The sequence below is a fragment of the Sceloporus occidentalis genome, unplaced genomic scaffold, assembly GCF_023333645.1.
Source record: "Sceloporus occidentalis isolate IW3139 unplaced genomic scaffold, rSceOcc1.0.p SCAF_8, whole genome shotgun sequence".
Classification (NCBI taxonomy): Eukaryota; Metazoa; Chordata; class Lepidosauria; order Squamata; family Phrynosomatidae; genus Sceloporus; species Sceloporus occidentalis.
Genome location: NW_028316988.1, coordinates 47,644,870 through 47,662,589, shown reverse-complemented (window position 1 = coordinate 47,662,589; position 17,720 = coordinate 47,644,870). Strand labels below are relative to the sequence as shown.

The window sequence follows — 17,720 nt, the reverse complement described above, 5'->3', positions numbered from 1 at the left end:
ACTTTAAGCTGTCTTCACAACTTTTTAAAAGGAGAAGAATTATGCCAACTGGTTATGTGCATAAAGCACCTATGTCATAGGCTGTCTTATCTCATCTTCATGGGCACGTGCGTATCAAGTTCCGTCTCTGATGCAGTCCCCAACGTAAAGGTATGATTATCATCATCATCTTCTAAATAAAACATCTCAAGGACTAGGCATTCCCTCCTCATTGCATAAAATGAACTAGCCATACATGCAGACTTATTGTATAAAGAAATACTAGATGATTAAGAAAAGATGAGTCTAAAGGAGGAAGGGGGAAGAGTATGAGGGGCTTATCGCACAGCTTTATACTGTGACTTACCATTCCCAACTTGAAGCCTAATTCTGGCTGCATCTTGGTCCCATCGCATGGCTTTTGTCACCCAATGCATGGTCTGAGTATAGCCTGGCTGCAGCTTGTATTCCTTAACGCACGTCAGTGGCCATTTTTCAAAGTCAGAAAGCTTCTGGTTTTGAAAAATGGCTGCCGAAGTGTGTTAAGAAACACGGGCTGCGGCCGGGCAGTACTTGGTGCATTGGGAGACAAAAAACATTTGATGGGACCAGGATGCAGTCCGAATTTGGCTTCAAGTCGGGAACAGTAAGTCACGTTATAACAACTATGTGGTAAGCTCCTAAGACAGCAAGAGGTGAGAGTTTAAAAGCTTGGGACAGGGGAAATATTTTCAAGTACCATAACCTAGCAAACTGATGAAACTAACTTAAAAAAAAAGAGTGTATATGCACCTTCAAACTGCAGTCCCACAAACTAAATTTTGACCTTTCCAATCCAGCTTTAGTTAATGTATATAAAAATTACAGTTTGCAAATGCAACTAGTACTCTTACCTTTTTTCCCCGTCATCAGATGATGATTTAAACAAACTAAAAGCAATATACAAGTCATTCTGCAATCTATGCAAAGCACTGCTCAGAAACATGTGACCTGTGTGTGTGTGTGTGTGTGTGTGTGTGTGTGTACACGTGCACACACAAACACTCTTCACATTTGGGTTTTGTTTGAGGGCACACCAGATGGAACTCCAGGATACTCTGGGATCTGCCATTTATCACAATGACAGTGCGTTGATAACAACAATCCTCTCACCACAGGGGAAAGCCAGGGCAGCAAAAGCAGGAGGAGGAAATCAAAAAAGCTGGACTTTGTGGGGTTTGGCAACACTTGCGCTGCTCATTAACTTAATCATATTAATTTATTACCCATATACATCAAAGTAACTCACTGCAAAATTGTCACTGAGAACAATTTATAACAGCTCATATTCTCTACGCAGAGAGCAAAGCAGTCATTCCAAAGAAGCACATTTTGCTTCTCATTTTATCAGGCATGTGCCCATCTCTCCACTTTAACAAAGTGATTTGGCAATTAGGCCTGAGGAACTAGATGGAGATGTCAAGATGGAGGCTCCTTCATGACTGAAGGAGATGAGGAAAAGCACAAATCCACTGTCAGCTGAATTGTAGTTAGCTTGGGGAGGGAATGAAGGAGTGCTTGTCATCTAGAGCCCTTCCTCGATACATGATTATTATTGTTCATTATTGTGTGCCTTCAAGTCATTTCCAACTTATGATGACCCTAAGATGAACCTATCATGGGGTTTTCTGAACAAGTTTGTTCAGAAAGGGTTGCCATTGCCTTCCCCCGAGGCTGAGAGCATGCAACTTGCCCAAAGTCACCCAGTGGGTTTACATGGTCAAGCCAGGATTGAACCCTGGTCTCCAAAGTCATAGACCAACCCTCCACCTACTATACCACATTGGTTTACACTTTGATTAACCGCACACCTTAATAGAACCCTAGGATCTGCCGTTTGGTAAGGTACCACAGATCCTAATCCATGTACAAAAGCTGATTTGAGCAATAGTTGACTCTTACCCCAACTATGTGTCCCCTGCCACATCTGAAATAACAGGTTAGTTTAGGGGGCCTAGGACAGGTTGTGTAGTATTCCCAGCTCTGGCATCTAGATGGGAAGAGCCAGATAGTTTTGTGATTTCTGAAATCAGACACTGAGGAAGCCACTTCATCCCGCCTAACTATAGAACTAACCTTGAAAACAGCCAGCAAGACATGAAACCATTCTGAAGCCACCTTCCTGTGGCAGTTACAACATGTAACCAATTTTTAGTCCTGTTGCTGTTATGATCATGGTGTTCACATACAGGAGTGGTGTTGGGAATTCTTGGTGTTTGCGATGGTTTGGACTTCAACTTCTAACGATTTGTTTCCGGGTACAATTCAAGTTTCTGGTCAGGGCCTATAAAGCCCTACATGGCTTAGGTCTAGACTATCTGAAAGACCGTTATCTCCCTATAGAAACGTGCCAGAATCTTAAGATCATCAGAAGAAGGCTTTCTCTGAATCCAGCTACCATCATTTGCTTGGTGAGGACACAAGAGAGAGCCTTCTCAGTGGCTGATCCTTGGAATTCCCTTCCATGGGAGGCTTGGCTGGCCTCCTACCTGCTCTTCTTTCAATGGAAGGTAATGACTTTTCTATTTAATTAAGCTTTACATACATAATTGCTAATAGGGAGACTTCTTACTGGAGAGGGGTGCTTTATTTTGGAACTTATGTATGCCTTTTAGATAATTTTATGCAGGTGGCATAATCCAAAATGCTTGGGAGCAGAAATGTTTCAAATGTCCAGTTTCCCCTCCAGATTTTGTAATATTTTATATACAAAATATCTTGGAGATGGAACCCAAGTCTAAACACAAAATTGATTTATGTTTCATATGCACCTTGTACACATAGGCAGAAGGTAATGTTAGACAACGTTTTAAATAATGTTGTGCATGAAACAACGTTGAAACGTCCACCAGCCCCATTCAATATGACCAATGGTAAGTCAATGTTTTTACTTGTGGCTTGTTGTGTTGTATTTTTATTGTTCTTATGTTTGTTGTTACCTGTCTCGATCCAATACAGGGAGAGGCGGGATACAAATTATTATTATTATTATTATTATTATTATTAAGGGATTATGGATGTTGAACCCAGAATCAGGTCCACATTGTTATGAACCCAAGACTCCTCTTATACTTATATCCCAACTTTCCTCCAATGAGCTCATACTGATGTGCAAACTTCCCCAACATTTTGCACTGCTGTCAATCTAAACTAAAGCTAAACTCTAATCCTCCTGATCGTCGACTTCCATAGATAGCCTTTGTAGTTTGATAATGTTTGATAATGTAAGAAGGATGGGAAGGTGGGGCGGATTGGGGAGATCATTTCTCCTTGTTCACAACACTTAAGAGAAAGTACCCATGCAGTCTAGAAGCCCTCTGAGATAAATGCTTCCCCCATATCATCTAACCAAGTATCTAATGGCACTTTCCCTTTAAGGAAATTACGATTAATGAAGAACTAAATCACAAATCCATTAGGTTTTAGTCAGCACAGCAACACCACATGGGTTTTTTCATGAATGCTAAAAAATCCAATAACGTAACCTCTGGTAAAGCATGAAAAGCCCTGAAGGACAAGGCAGTTAGATCAATATTAGTTTATTTCAACTGCTGCGCAGAAGGAAGAGCTGGAGCTGATCATCCGACAGATTTTATTACCTGTTGGGGAGATAAGTCCTGGTGATAAGAGGCCTGGCACTCCGTGGGGCAGGAGGCGTGTGTTCTCTTGTATTGCAACCCCCAGAGAGCGCTTGGGAGGTCTCCCCGGTCGCGAACTGTTGAAACAAAAGTGAAAATAAACTTTAAGTGCTCTTTTGTCAAAAGGATTTGCATAGTAATGCACTTTGCATTGATTTTTAAAAGGCCTGAACAGTGTAGGCCTTGGCTGGATTCAAAGTTGCTTGTAGAAGCTTAACTCTTTCGCTTCTCGGAAATCATCTGGAGAGCCACACTACACAGTTACAGCACTATGGTTCCACTTTAACTGTCATGGCAACATCCTATGGAATCACATGGGTTGTAGCGTGGTTGACCAAATAACAGAGCAATGGAATATCACTGACAAAACTCCTTGCATAGACACAAAATTATATTAGAAGCTTGGATATACATTACAAAAGCCTACTATTTGTTAGTATCATGTGATAATACAATATAACACATATGCAGTTGACATGGGATGTATAGAAGGAATGCTGTGAAGTTCAGAGAACACACAGAAATGCCAAATCTGGAGTTATTCAACCATTTCATAGTTCTTCTTCAGTCCTTATTTACAAACAAATCCTCTTAATGAGCTAATTAGCTAATTTTTTTGCAAATAAGGACTGAACTATGGAACAGTTGAATAACTCTGGATTTGCTGTCTCTGTGTAATATAATTTTATAAGCATATAAGGAGTTTTGCCAGTGTTATTCCATTGCTCCAGAATTCCAAAATATTCAACAATCTATAACGATCCACATTTGTTTTCAGTTAACACAAACATAGTTTCACGCATGCAATTATTAAAAATTTTGTGGATTTAAAATTACTTTCAGTCTATGTGTATATGAAACAGAAATAAAATTCATGATTTGACTTAGGTTCCATCTCCCATACATATCTCATTATGTATATGCAAATATTCCAAAATCCAAACAAATCATAAAGAAAAATGAAATCCAAAACACTTCTGCTCCCAAGCATTTCAGATAAGGAACATTCAGCCTGTTCTTGTTGTAAATTCTGTGCATCAGGAATTCCAACTGCCCCTTGTTGCTATTTTGAAAACCTGGCAATGCTAGCTGTAGTACAAAACATCAGGAAGGAACTAGGTAGTGTATCCCTATCCAAATGCTAGAAGATCATGCTCTTTTTTTCAGTATTATTTGTCCACATGCATATTTAATTGATGAAAACAAATGCGATTCATTTATTATACCCTCCAACATTGCACAGGTGAAAACGGAGACACATCAGAGTATGCTGAAGATGGAGAAAGCTATTGATAAAGAAGATCAGAAAAGCTAGGTAAGGCTGCAGCATTTTGCTCTTACTTAACTCTGTAGACAAGAACAAGATTCTACCTTCCTCCTCTTTCACCTGCTGAATTAATTGATGCAATCTAAGGGGCTTATCGCACAGTTTTAAAAAACCAAGTTACCACTGCTGAATTGGATTCGAATTCGGGATACATTCAGATTTTATTGCATGCGTCTTTACTGCCGCCGCTGCCGGCGGCTGCATCCTGGGTAGCATCCAGCTAGAATCCAAGTTCAGCTGGACTCTTTTCAAAGCCAGGAGTTTCCTGGATTTGCAAATCGGCTGAACTTGGATTCTATCTGGATGTTACCTGGGATGTAGTCACCCGGCGGCAGCAGCAAAAACATGTGTGATAAAATCCAGATGTATTCCAAATTTGAATTGAATTTGGCAACGGTAAATTGTTTTTTTTAATTGTGCAATAAAGTCCTAAATATGCACTCTGAACTCAGTTTGCAGCAATTGAAGTAAGCTGAGGATGAAGGGATAGAGCAGGAAGAGACACAAACAGGGACATTTTAAAAGCCGATGAAAAAGTGGGACAAGAGAGGATCAACTGAGACTTTCCTTGCAAAATCACAATAGGCAGAATGGTCTCTTTAAACAGATAAGCAGCAGTAGTAATAACAACAGCAGAGCGAATGAATGAATGAACAACAACAGGATAGAATTACAACATTTATTTATTATCACTATGCTAGAAGATGATAAAGTGCTTTTATGCAGTGTGACGGTGAGTCAAATATGAACGTTGTAGAACAACTAATTGTTCAGTTACATTAAATACTTTGCTACTGTAGAACTACAAAGGTCATGATGTAATACAATGAATGAAGCACAAAAGTAAAAAAGCATTAGGGACATCTAATATTAACTAAACAACATCATCTGAATATTGTTGCCCTTCTTTCTTCCCTGATAGAAACCTCTTTTACCCAGAATAATAAAAAAGCTCACGAAAAACGTTCTGTTATACAACGAAGCAGCACCAACAAATGAGAGGTTCATAGCAAGAATGATTCCCTCTCCGCAAAATGATTTTTCCCTTTCTCACAAAGAAGCAGAACTTAAACCTCACTTCATCAACTTTGCAGTAGCAAAGCTCTTTATCAAACGGAGACAAACTCAATGTTCAAATGACAGAAACTTCTAGTATCATTGCACAGAGGTGCCATTACTGTATTCATGCTTTGACAAAATGTGCGCATATTATTTGTTTTATTGTACATTTGTCTAGTGGTCACACACGCACACACACCCATGAAATAATTCTTGAGTTTACTATTTTATACCTGCACACCTTTCCCCTTTTTCTCTAGATTAAATTGTCAAGTTCTGCAATTCTTTTCCTCCCCACTTTTTCTCTGGGGAATCCTCTACTACACAATAGAGTATGACATAATGTAAAAATGTGTGCTGTACAGATAAAGAGATTTCATGGAACGATAGAAGCCAGTCTCTGGAGGCCTGCTCTTGTGCCAAGTGCCTCACAACAGCACAACAGCTCTGTTTAAATGTGCAATTTGGGACTTGGCCACCAAGAAGTCAGTTGTGCATGGTCACCACTGCACACCAAAGAGCTAGAAGCTTCTACCGGCCCATTCCTGTAAGACTCTCTTTTAGCCTAAGGGCATTACCACATGATTCTCACCTCAATCTGATCAGTTAATAAAATTGGAAACATACTGTTTTCAGAGACACCATTATCACACCTCCGCGCAATAGTGTCATGCTCTGTTTCCAGGACATGGACTCTGACTCAGAGACTGAAGCAGTGGATCTGCTGAACCTGAGCAGGAGGAGGTTCCAGAGCCACATGTCTCAGAGGCAGACCAGAGTGTAGTACCAGCTCTGGCAAAGAGTCCTACTCATTGAAATACAGAAGACAACTTATCCATACCTAATTTAGGGGCTGTACAGATCGGGAGCCATCTTGGTGCACACCTTTCCACATGCACACCAGACATAGCACCCAAACAGTGCTGCGTGGAGGGAGTATCATGGAGTGCCAGTGCACCTATGGCATCCCTTCTGAGATGCAAAAAGAACCCCACTTTTCAGACTTCTTTTTGCTCCTTCCAGAAGCTGCCACATGGGGCTGCCACGGCCTCCATCTAGGGCAAACAGGGGCAGTGTTGAGCCATCTGTCTATAGAGGCCAACAAACGGAGGGATTGAGGAGGTCTCAGAGAATGTATAGGAAGCAGCAATTCAATTAAGCAGCAGCTACATTGAGCAGCTGATCTATAAATTCTCAGCCTGCCCTCCAGGAGTTGTCAGGGATTATCTGACCTACCTGGCTCCCCATTGTGTTCCTGAACTCTGTGCATGATCTGGACTGTGTTTGTTGACTCTGGATGCTCTTCACCTGACTTGGACATTACTGAACTCTGTTTGGGACTTAAAGCTTGTATTTCCTAAGATAAAGTAAGTGCTGAACTATCAGCTACTCTGTGACTGGGCTTCCTCATTAGCTACTGGCTATCAGCTGTGTAGCAATTGGCCTTTGGTTGGTTGCCCATATTGTGTTTGAGACAAACAGTAGGGCGGGAGCCATTTCTGTTATCACACACTTCTGCACTCCTCTTTAACCCTACTTCCCTGCATCCACTGTTCTTTAGCAGCAAGTGGTAGAAACAAGCCCTGAATAATAAATTCTGCCTACATTATTCCAGGACCAATACTGCAAACCCTACAGGCAAGATGATCCATTCTCTGGGCTAGGTAGGGTACGCTCCCCCACCCCACAAGCACACAGGGTAAAGCAACAGGAAGTTGAATCCTTAAATTCCATTTGGGAGAAAGGTGGAATATAAATTCAATAAGTAAATTAATACCTAGGCTGTATAGGGCAGAATCAAACAGATGAGACAACTGACCAGCAGTGACCCATCTTCTACCCAAACAGATAATGAGAACAATACTGTTTACAGAACGGTTTTCTGCCTAGATCCATTTCTAATCACCTCAATATCCTTGAATTACTAAGGCATGAACTATTCACAGGGCCTTCTGAACACAAAGAAGTCCTTCTTATGCTACTAAATGGTGGTTAATATTGGGGCACGATGCTGACAAGGATTTTACAACCAATCTGCCTGGTGGCAGAGCAGCACATCCATTACACATGATTTCCAATCAGCCAACAACCTGACATACTTGGAACCAGGATGATATACAGCAAACCCTCACTTACAGGCAATTCTTAATGACAAAGCAGACAAAAACTGAAAATGGTCGAGGAGACCTAAGCCATGGCTTGCACGATTCTTTGGAACCTCAAACAAAGTTTTGGGTTCCAACTATGGTTGCTCAAACTACGAATTCATATGGTATAAAGAACCAGAGGCACGTGTATGTGAATGCTGGAAGTCCACTGTTACCCAAAAGATGGAGTGAACTATCCTATGATACTATAAAGCTTGAGTTTTCACCACTTTTAACTTTGAGACTCACATGGTGATAGCTGAAGGAAGTAGACTTGCTGATGGATTCTATGGCTGTATTTTCAAATTTACTAGAATCAGATGTAAATTTACATATTAATCAAGACAAATAAACATGTGGTGCTTTAACTAGGAAACAGTCTGATGACAATTTAATCAGCATAGGTTGAAAGGTCCATCACTACAGCATCCGGCTGCAGTGAAAATATTGATTGTGTTACTGATTTTGGTAATGCCTTATTTTGCAGGGCACAAATAACCATGTAATTGCTCTTTAATTGAATGGTGATTGGCTGCTAGCAATTATTAAGGTTTTTTTTAGTTTAATTACTAGATTATTTATGCTCAGCAATATAAAATAATATTTTCATGACGGAACGTATTGAGATGAATAACAATGGGACAGATGTGCATCCCAGTGTTGGATGTGATGGCAGTGTGAGCTCACGTGAGCTCACCAAGTCCAGAAGTAATTATCCCCGTCCAACAAACTATGGTTTATTGGACTGAGAATAAGCTGTGGGCCCAGCAATGTATACCAACTAAACCAGAAATATATGACATAAAAGTGTGGTAAAACTGTTGTGCCAAGACATCATATCCTCTGAAGGAAGTCCTTTACTTCGCCTGACAGCATGGTACACCATGGAAAGCCCAACATAGTTATAGTTGAACAGTGCTGCGTGGAAATATCAGCAGTGTATTTTTAAGACATACACACTGGGTTAGTTACATTTCTTGCAAGAAAGGAGTGCTATCATCTCCTTGAAACAAACATTATCAGGCAATGCGAGAATATTAGACACTGTCCTTCTGGTTGTCAGAAAGTAGAGGACTACCTGTAAATTAAACCAAAAAAGAACTTCTCCTAAAATATCCATTGTATTTGGACTTAGGAATTTGATATCTTGACCCCACACTGTTCATACCAGAGATACTGTAATATCCTTTTTAAAAATATATATTAGCAAGAACGGAGTATTGTGCATCACACTGGGCTGCTAAGTATGTCAAACTAGCTTTTAAGAGGAGGGAAGGCTTTAATTCCTTCTGGTGGCAATATATGGTCTTGAAGCCATTTAAAATAATAATTCCTTAATTTAACAATTAATGGTTGTAGAGACGGGTTTATCTCATTTCCTTTTTAATCAAATTTGTAGCTTTTTTTGGTCTGTTTGGTATATGCACAAAAATCCTGTTTGGCTAAGGCACAGGAAACTGAAATGATCTAAATATTCAACTTCATGTGAACATGTTTGGTGTTGTGAAACAGCGTTATGGAAAATCCCTTACGATTTGCCAATAATTTGCCACTTCTCCCTCCATTTTAGAAACCAAAAGCTTTAAAAGATTACTTGTCGGGGTAAAAGACGGAGAAACTTTAAATGTGCAAGTGTGAATTCTCCTCCCGGGCAAAGTCAGCCACAAGAAAACAAGAAAAGGAGAAAGTGGCAGAGTCAACCGCTCCAAGGAAATCCTTCTGTGAAGTGCCACAGCTGGCTGGACAATAGCAATGGAGGAAATACTCCAAAAGGGCAGTAGGAAGACTGGGCAGGAGGCCAGAATGGGCATTTTGGACCTCCCAAAACAGTGTGATTTGGAAAGCATCTTTCTCGAGGTTTCACTGGATGAGAAACAGATAAACAAATATCTGTAAAATCTGTCATATTACAGCAAATGGGGTCAGTTAGCCCCCTGGCAACTTCACCAAAGATATATGCTGCTTTATTTTATTGCTGAAAATATTTCTCTCTTTCTATTTTTGAGGGGAATGCTGGTGTTTGTATTCTATTATTCAATGTACTGCATTTCTATTAAAGCCATATTAGACCACTGCCAGTGGTTTGGGTCCCCAAGTGGACACTGGAGTGCCAAGCTACCACTAATGCATTTCCATTTTTAAAATGTTTTGTTGCTGTTGTGTGCTGTCAAGACGTTTCCGACTTATGGCAACCCTAAGGCAGACCTATCATAGGGGTTTCTTGGCAAGATTTTAACTGAATAGGATTTGTTCAGAGGAGGTTTGCCACTGCCTTCCCCTGAGGTTAAGAGAGTGTGACTTGGTCATGCAGTGGGTTAACATGTCCGAGACAGGATTTGAACCCTGGTCTCCAGAGTCCTAGTCCAACACTTGAATCACGACATCACACTGGTTCTCGATTTATTTGGAGACAAATACAATATTTGGGAGGGATGCTGGGGGTCCTGGGAGCCTCAAAGTGGCTCTGAAACATACGCAAAAACACATTTACTATGAATGTGATACTGAGACAACACTTAAAATACCTATAAAATTTAATTTCTTAAAAACTGAACAGTTTGTATTATACAGTAGGCCCTTGTTATCTGATGGGGTTTGGTTCCAGGGCCCCCTGTGGATACCAAAATCCATGGATGCTCAAGTCCCATTAAATACTATGGTTAGGAAAATGGTGCCCCTTATATAAAATAGCAAAACCAAGGTTTGCTCTTTGGAATGTATATCTTTTGGAAATATTTTCAAGCCATGGATGCTTGAATCCATGGATAACTAATCATTGGCTATGGAGGTTGACTCCACGTATAAATACTTACATACCAATTCTCAGAAATTTCTGAAGTCTCAGTCTATACCAGTGATTCCCAAACTCTGTCATTCCAGGTGTTTTGGACTACAGCTCCCAGAAGTCTCTGCCATCTTGGCCAGTTGTCTTGGATACTGGGAGCTGAAGTCCAAATCACCCGGAAGCTCATAGTTTGGGAATCATTGGTCTATACTCTCTATCAAAGTGGACATTCTTGAGTGTTTGGAGGAAGAAAATAGGTCTACCAGTGAGTTCATATTTATGGATTTTTTTGAGCTGGGTTCATCCAAGAGAACCAATAAGAAGACATATGATGTTATCTACAATCTTCCTAACATAAGGTCCACTTTGACAGACAGTGCAAACTGCAACTTCAGAAATTTCTGTCTTACGCAAACCACACTCTTATTTGATGGTGCATTTTCTCTCTTTTTAGTGACATGTCAGCAAACTATGTTAGATTCCATCCCAATGGAATCTCTTTGCCCAGGGTCCACAAAAGGAAACAGCCATCAAGAGTAAAGACAAAACACACCAACTTCTACCTCCTATCTGGCAATCTCTGCTATAACATAACATGCTTTGTGTATGATGCCTACTTTTAGATTGTGTGCAAACAAGTATTGGCAAGGCAACAGCTCTCTAGAAGCATGAGATCATAGTGCTGAAATGCTGCTAAAAGGAGGGGTTAGGGATCTACCGATCTTTTGACAGTTCAGCTTTGCAGAATTAACGTTAGATGTAACATTTTAAAGGATTAATGGAGGAATACTGTCCTGCAGAAGCTTGATTTCCTCTGGGGGTCTAGCCCACCGTTTAGGCATAATTTATCCTGATGCTCTACTTTTCATTTTCTGGTCTTCATTAGTGGAACTGAAATAGTATCCTATCCCCCTGAGAGCGGAGAATAAACCGACTGGAAATATATTTCGGCAATACTTCATGTTTCTGAAACTGAAGTGGATTACCACCCAACAACATTAACTTAGCAGCCTCCCTATAAACTTTGCAGGCTTGGCAGTTATCTGGATGAGAAGGGAAAATACTGCATCTTTGGGCGCAAATGAGATATGACATGTTCCAAAATACGTTTCACGTAAGCGGTGATAAATGAGGGAGTCAATATATTTGTGGTTAGTTTAAAAAAAAATAAAGGAATGTGTGGTAGGTCCCTTTTGACACCTTCTAGTTGGCAGTGTCTACTAATCTGGGTGAATTCCCTATGCTCTGCATTAAGCAACCTGATTGATAAATACTTATTGATTGCAAAAATCTTTTTTTTCCAAGGGCTAAATATTTGATTTAGCAAATGTTTGAATGTCTAATATAGCCCAATCCATTAAGTTAAACTAAACCACTTGAAATTAAGGCAGTTGCACTCATGGAAGGGAAGAATATGTAGGTGGAGGAAAGAGCTAGAGTACAAACTCAGGCTCCAAAACACCTCAACTTTAATAATGTTTTCCCAGATTCTAGAATTCCCTGCTAAGTCCTCCCTTTCCCTTACTCTTGTCCTTCTGTCAGTGAATAAAAGACCTTTTCATTCAGGCAGACCTTTGACATGTAAGCTGATACATTGTTGAAGTGCGTGTAATGGTTCGAGCTTGGCGATGTTTTCATTCTACTTTTAATATCCCCATGTCTTTAATCGATACTTTGTTTATCATCTGTGTTTTATTAATGTTAGCCACTCTGAGCACTTTTTAGTTGTTACAAATTAAACAAGGAAACAGAGATGCAGATACTGTTAATATATAGTTAAATGGGCCATCATTAGCCAGCATCTCTAAGTTAGATGCATTACAGAGAATGCAACAGGACAAGAGTCTGAAATAGTCTTTAGCAATTGGAACCTGTCAATGGCAGAATCCACTAATTCAAAACTGGAATAATGTATTTACCATCGCTCAAAGCCTTCCGTTGCACTGACGTTTCAGAACAATGCTCTGTTCACTTGGGCCTTATTATGTACATTTCCAAGGTGCCAGATGTAGTTAAACTCTCCATGACCTTGAGTGTTTAGGAAGAGAAAGAATCTTTTGACCTCTCTGCAACCTGATTCTGTCTCCTCTCTGTGTTGGCAAACTGATCACTTGTCTAACTATTGAACAACAGTGTATTACTAACCAGATCAAAGGCAACGACAGGCCAACTCAGCAGCAGGGGGGAAAAAGCCAACCATGCAAAATGGGCAATTAACATTAATCATACATGAAGCTGTTTAAGCGGATAACTAGAACCTGGTCACTATAGCAACCCTCATAAAACAGGCCTCAAAGCGAATGCATGGACTCTCTCCTTACCACGGTTTGTGGGAACGCCATGCCATTGTGCTCTCCTGACATTTACAGACCAGAGTGAATTATTAGCAGGAGGGGATCAATGGGAGGATGCATGAAATGCATGAAAGCCACAGCATAGCTTTTGAAGTTGGTTTGTATCCATATCTGTCTGTTAATCTCCTTTAGATGGCAAAGGTGTGTGTATATACAGACAAAGCACACACTTGGACCATGCTTCTCTCTCACCTGGCCAGATTCTAGGAAAGGTTTTTGTGTATGCGCACATCAGGAAAGGAGGAAGCACGATTCTGTCACAAGCAAACTACAATCTGCAATTATTTGACATGGTTGAAGGATGGCAAGTGGTGGTCAAATTCCAGAAACAGCAGGGAACAAAAGTCTATTGGGTTACTCAGATAAGTTGCTCAGACCGACATACAGGCCGAGTCTTCCTTATCCAGAATTCCAAAATCCTCTAAAATCCAAAGTTGTTTTCATGGGTGGCTGAGATTGTGGCATCTTTGCTTTCTGATCATTTAGCTGCAGAAACTTTGTTTCATGCTCAAAATTATTTAAAACATTAAGAATAAAATTACCTTCAGGCTATATGTATAAGGCATAAACAAAACATAAATGAATTCCATGTTTAGATTTGGGTCCCATCACTAAGATATATCATTTTTATAATAGGGGGTAAGGGGATTATGAAATTTTTATTTATGTATGTAGTGTATATGTTGTTGACATATTTTATTGTTGTAACCCACCTCGATCCTTTTGGGAGAGGCAGGCTATAAATATGTTGTTGTTGTTGTTGTTGTTGTTATATACAAATATTCCAAAATTCAGGGGGAAATCCCAAATATTTCTGGTCCCAAGCATTTTGGATAAGGGAGACTCACCTTGTACTAATTTGGATGTGAGGAGATTATACAAGAGCCAGTGTGGTGTAGTGGTTTGAGTGTTGGACCAGGAGTGTGTGTATACGCTTGCAAGTGACCCCATGAATTTCATAGTGACAGGAGACCAAGATTCAAATACTCATTCAGCCATGAAAACCCACATGGAGAGAGTCACACTCTCTCAGCATGGGCCATGGAAAGCCTCCTCTGAATAAACCTTGCAAGTAAACCCTGCTGTAGGGTTGCCACAACTTGAAGGCACACAAGGACAGCAGAGGGGTTAAAAACAGAGCTAAGAAGTACTTTTTTACAGTAACCACAACTATGTACAACAAAACACTTCTGGGGGATAATGGGAGGACGATCACATTGGTTTATGAAACAACACAGAAAGCATTTCTAAGGACATTTGTTTAGGACTTAAAAGATGGGGAGATACATCCTCTAGTTTATAAGAGGCAACAATCCTTCTCTCACTCAAACCAGCAGAAGTGATACCTTACTAGCAAATAAGATCACCATGTCCTATACCTACAACATAGCCCAGATCATGTACAATGGAATTTATTGATATTAACACATTGCCTCCCAAGGTAACATTTCCCAGCTCTGGTTAATAAGGCCTGGTATATCTCCATTGGCCTATAAGATCGGACGGGGACCATTTATTCCCATACTTCAGTTGAACAGAAACACTTAGCACTCTCTCTTGGAGCAGTCAAGGGAGAAAGGACCAAGAGAAGTTAGGGAAAGCTTGAACCTTAAACCTCTTACATTTGCACATCACAGCTGATCTCCCAAAAACTATGCTACAGTACAGTAGTTAACTGGAAAGTATTGTATCCATTATGATGATAAAATACTTGTGATAAAGATTTAACCTCTCTATTTGCATTGTCAAAGAGAGAGAGAGCTGACGGAACAAGCAATTTAAGGGTTGACTACTCAACTGACAGAAACTATGGTTGTGAGGCTATTTTATACTTCGTTTGCCTGACCTACTTGACTATTTAAATAGAATACATTCAAGATCTGCACTGGCTATTTGTTTATTTTTTTATATAAATGGAAGAGGTATAAAAAGTACATTTTTAATCTGGGAATAAATTACTAAATCCAGTAAAGTAAAGGGGAGCCTTAATGAGTAGGGAACAAACCCTCAAAAGAAGAACATAGAATTTGGAGAGAAGCTTATGGGGAATGCAGAGAGAGGAATACAGTCGACCCTCCGTTTTTGCAGCGGATCCGTTCTGGGACACCACCACCCCCGCGAAAACGGAGACTCACCTATATGGAAATGCCATAGGCTTGAATGGGGTGTGTGCCTGCAAACGCATGCAGGGTGCACACTGCGGTGGCATACCTCATTGAAAATAATGGAGGTCGCCTCTCCATGAATATTCAAGATCATGGACCTCAAGTCCGCAAGAAGGAAGGGGTGACTGTAATCTGTTAAGACTTGCATTGTAGCATCCAAGTATCATAGTGTAGCCCCAGCTAGACCTGGTGTCCTCTCACAAAAGCCAAATACCTCTCCCAGACCTCAGCATTACCACCAACTTTGAGGAGCAGCCAGATCCTACCATCCCTGCCCTAGAATTGGACATCTCTACACTTATCTGGGATGGGTTTGAGTCCTTTTGAAATCAGTTAGATTTACTTCAGAGGAGACATGTCTAGGGTTGTGTCTAAGGCTCTGGGAACAGTCTGGAGAATTTGGGTCCTGAAGCTGCCCTGATGTTCTCTATTGTGAAACGGGGCAGTTGTTTTCAAACTTGCTCCACTGTGCCGCCTGGCATTGCTGCGCAATTTGCCTGCAGTGACACCATGAATCACACTTGCAAATAGCTGACCAGTGTAATAACGGAGAGCTCAGGGTCTTCCAAGAAAAACTGGAACAAAAGTTGAGTGATTTTACTATGTTATAGGGAAGGGTATACCCCATGTTCAGTGTTTGATGGGCTGGACATTGTCCAGACTGTTCCCGCCAGAATTGGGGATTGGGCCATGTATCATCTGGGCTGCCCACCGAGAAGACAGGGGAGGATGTTTTATTTGGCCCATGCAGAGAGAGACTGGATTCCAGTGCTACTTTCCATTTCTTTTCATTGCACTCAGTCGCAAATAACTTTATCCAGATCTGACCTTTAAAAAAGAATACATACATGTGAATATGAATTTCTGAAAACCACTATTTTTAAAATTATTTTTGTGAACGTACCATTTAAAAATACAAAACCGGTAATGTTAACTATTTTCCAGGACAAACGCATATGGTTTTAGGTTCATTGATTTAAGCTACCAGATTTCATCTTTTAGACATCACAGGACCAACAAGACGATGATTCACAATTCTTTTGATTCACCGAATGGAGTCGTCCCATTGATTTCCATTAATAATAAAATAAATAAAATAATAAAAATTTTATTTATACCCCGCCCTTCCAAACGATCAGGGCGGCTTACAAGAGCACCGAGGTGCAAACATCATACAAGGTTAAAAACAGCCAAAACCATAACATAATAACAATCCTTAAAAACAATAAAAAGCCCCTTAGCCCAACCTCACGGCCACGAGAGAGGAGGGAGGCCCATAGGATATTTAGTCGGGGAATGCCTGATTAAATAGGAAGGTTTTAAGACCCTTCCTGAATTGGGCCAGGGTGGTAGATGAGCGGAGCTCGATGGGCAGCATATTCCAGAGGGCTGGGGCAGCTGTGGAAAAGGATCTTCTGGCAGTAACAGCCAACCTGGCCCCAGGCACCTTCAGGAGTTGCTGCCCAGATGTTCTGAGGGTGCGAGGCGGAATGTACGGGGAGAGGCGGTCCTTCAGGAAACCTGGGCCCAAGCCATTTAGGGCTTTATAGGTAATAACCAACGCCTTATATTGAGCTCGGAAGCAGACGGGCAGCCAATGGAGATCTTTAAGCACAGGTGTTATATGGCTGGTCCTGGGGACACCAGTGACCAGCCGCGCTGCCATGTTCTGCACCATTTGCAGCTTCCGAGTTTGGTATAAGGGTTGCCCCATGTAGAGTACATTGCAGAAATCCAGTCTCGAAGTTACCAGAGCATGTACGATAGTTTCAAGGTCCCTCTGGGCCAGGTATGGGCGCAGCTGGCGAATCAGCCGAAGCTGATAACAGGTACTCCTGACCGTCGCATTCACCTGAGCAGTCAGGTGAAGGGACGAGTCAAGAAGCACCCCCAGACTGCGCACGGAGTCCTTCACGGGGAGCGTGACCCCGTTCAGGACAGGTGGAACCACCACCATTCCTGGACCAGGGGAACCTATCACCAGTACCTCCGTTTTCTCTGGATTAAGTTTGAGTCGGTTTTCCCTCATCCAGCCCATTACTGACTCTAGACAGGCCACGAGAGGAGAGACGCCATCCCCGGTCACTGCATCAGTCGGAGACATAGAGAAAATAATTTGGGTGTCATCAGCGTACTGATAACCCCGCGCCCCATGTCTCCGGATGATCTCTCCCAGCGGTTTCATGTAGATGTTAAATAGCATGGGAGACAGAATGGCTCCTTGAGG

At 41.1% G+C, this 17,720-nt stretch overlaps 1 protein-coding gene across 3 annotated transcripts in view; it reads right to left on the bottom strand.

Moving 5' to 3' along the window:
• DACH2 (dachshund family transcription factor 2) overlaps positions 1-17,720 on the bottom strand; it is a 306,252-nt gene that overhangs the window by 146,887 nt on the left and 141,645 nt on the right. For all 3 annotated transcript variants that reach the window (XM_089537188.1, XM_089537189.1, XM_089537190.1), the window contains exon 2: positions 3,618-3,733. In XM_089537188.1, the coding sequence (XP_089393314.1) occupies positions 3,618-3,733 (116 nt within the window). The remainder of the gene's footprint in view (positions 1-3,617; positions 3,734-17,720) is intronic.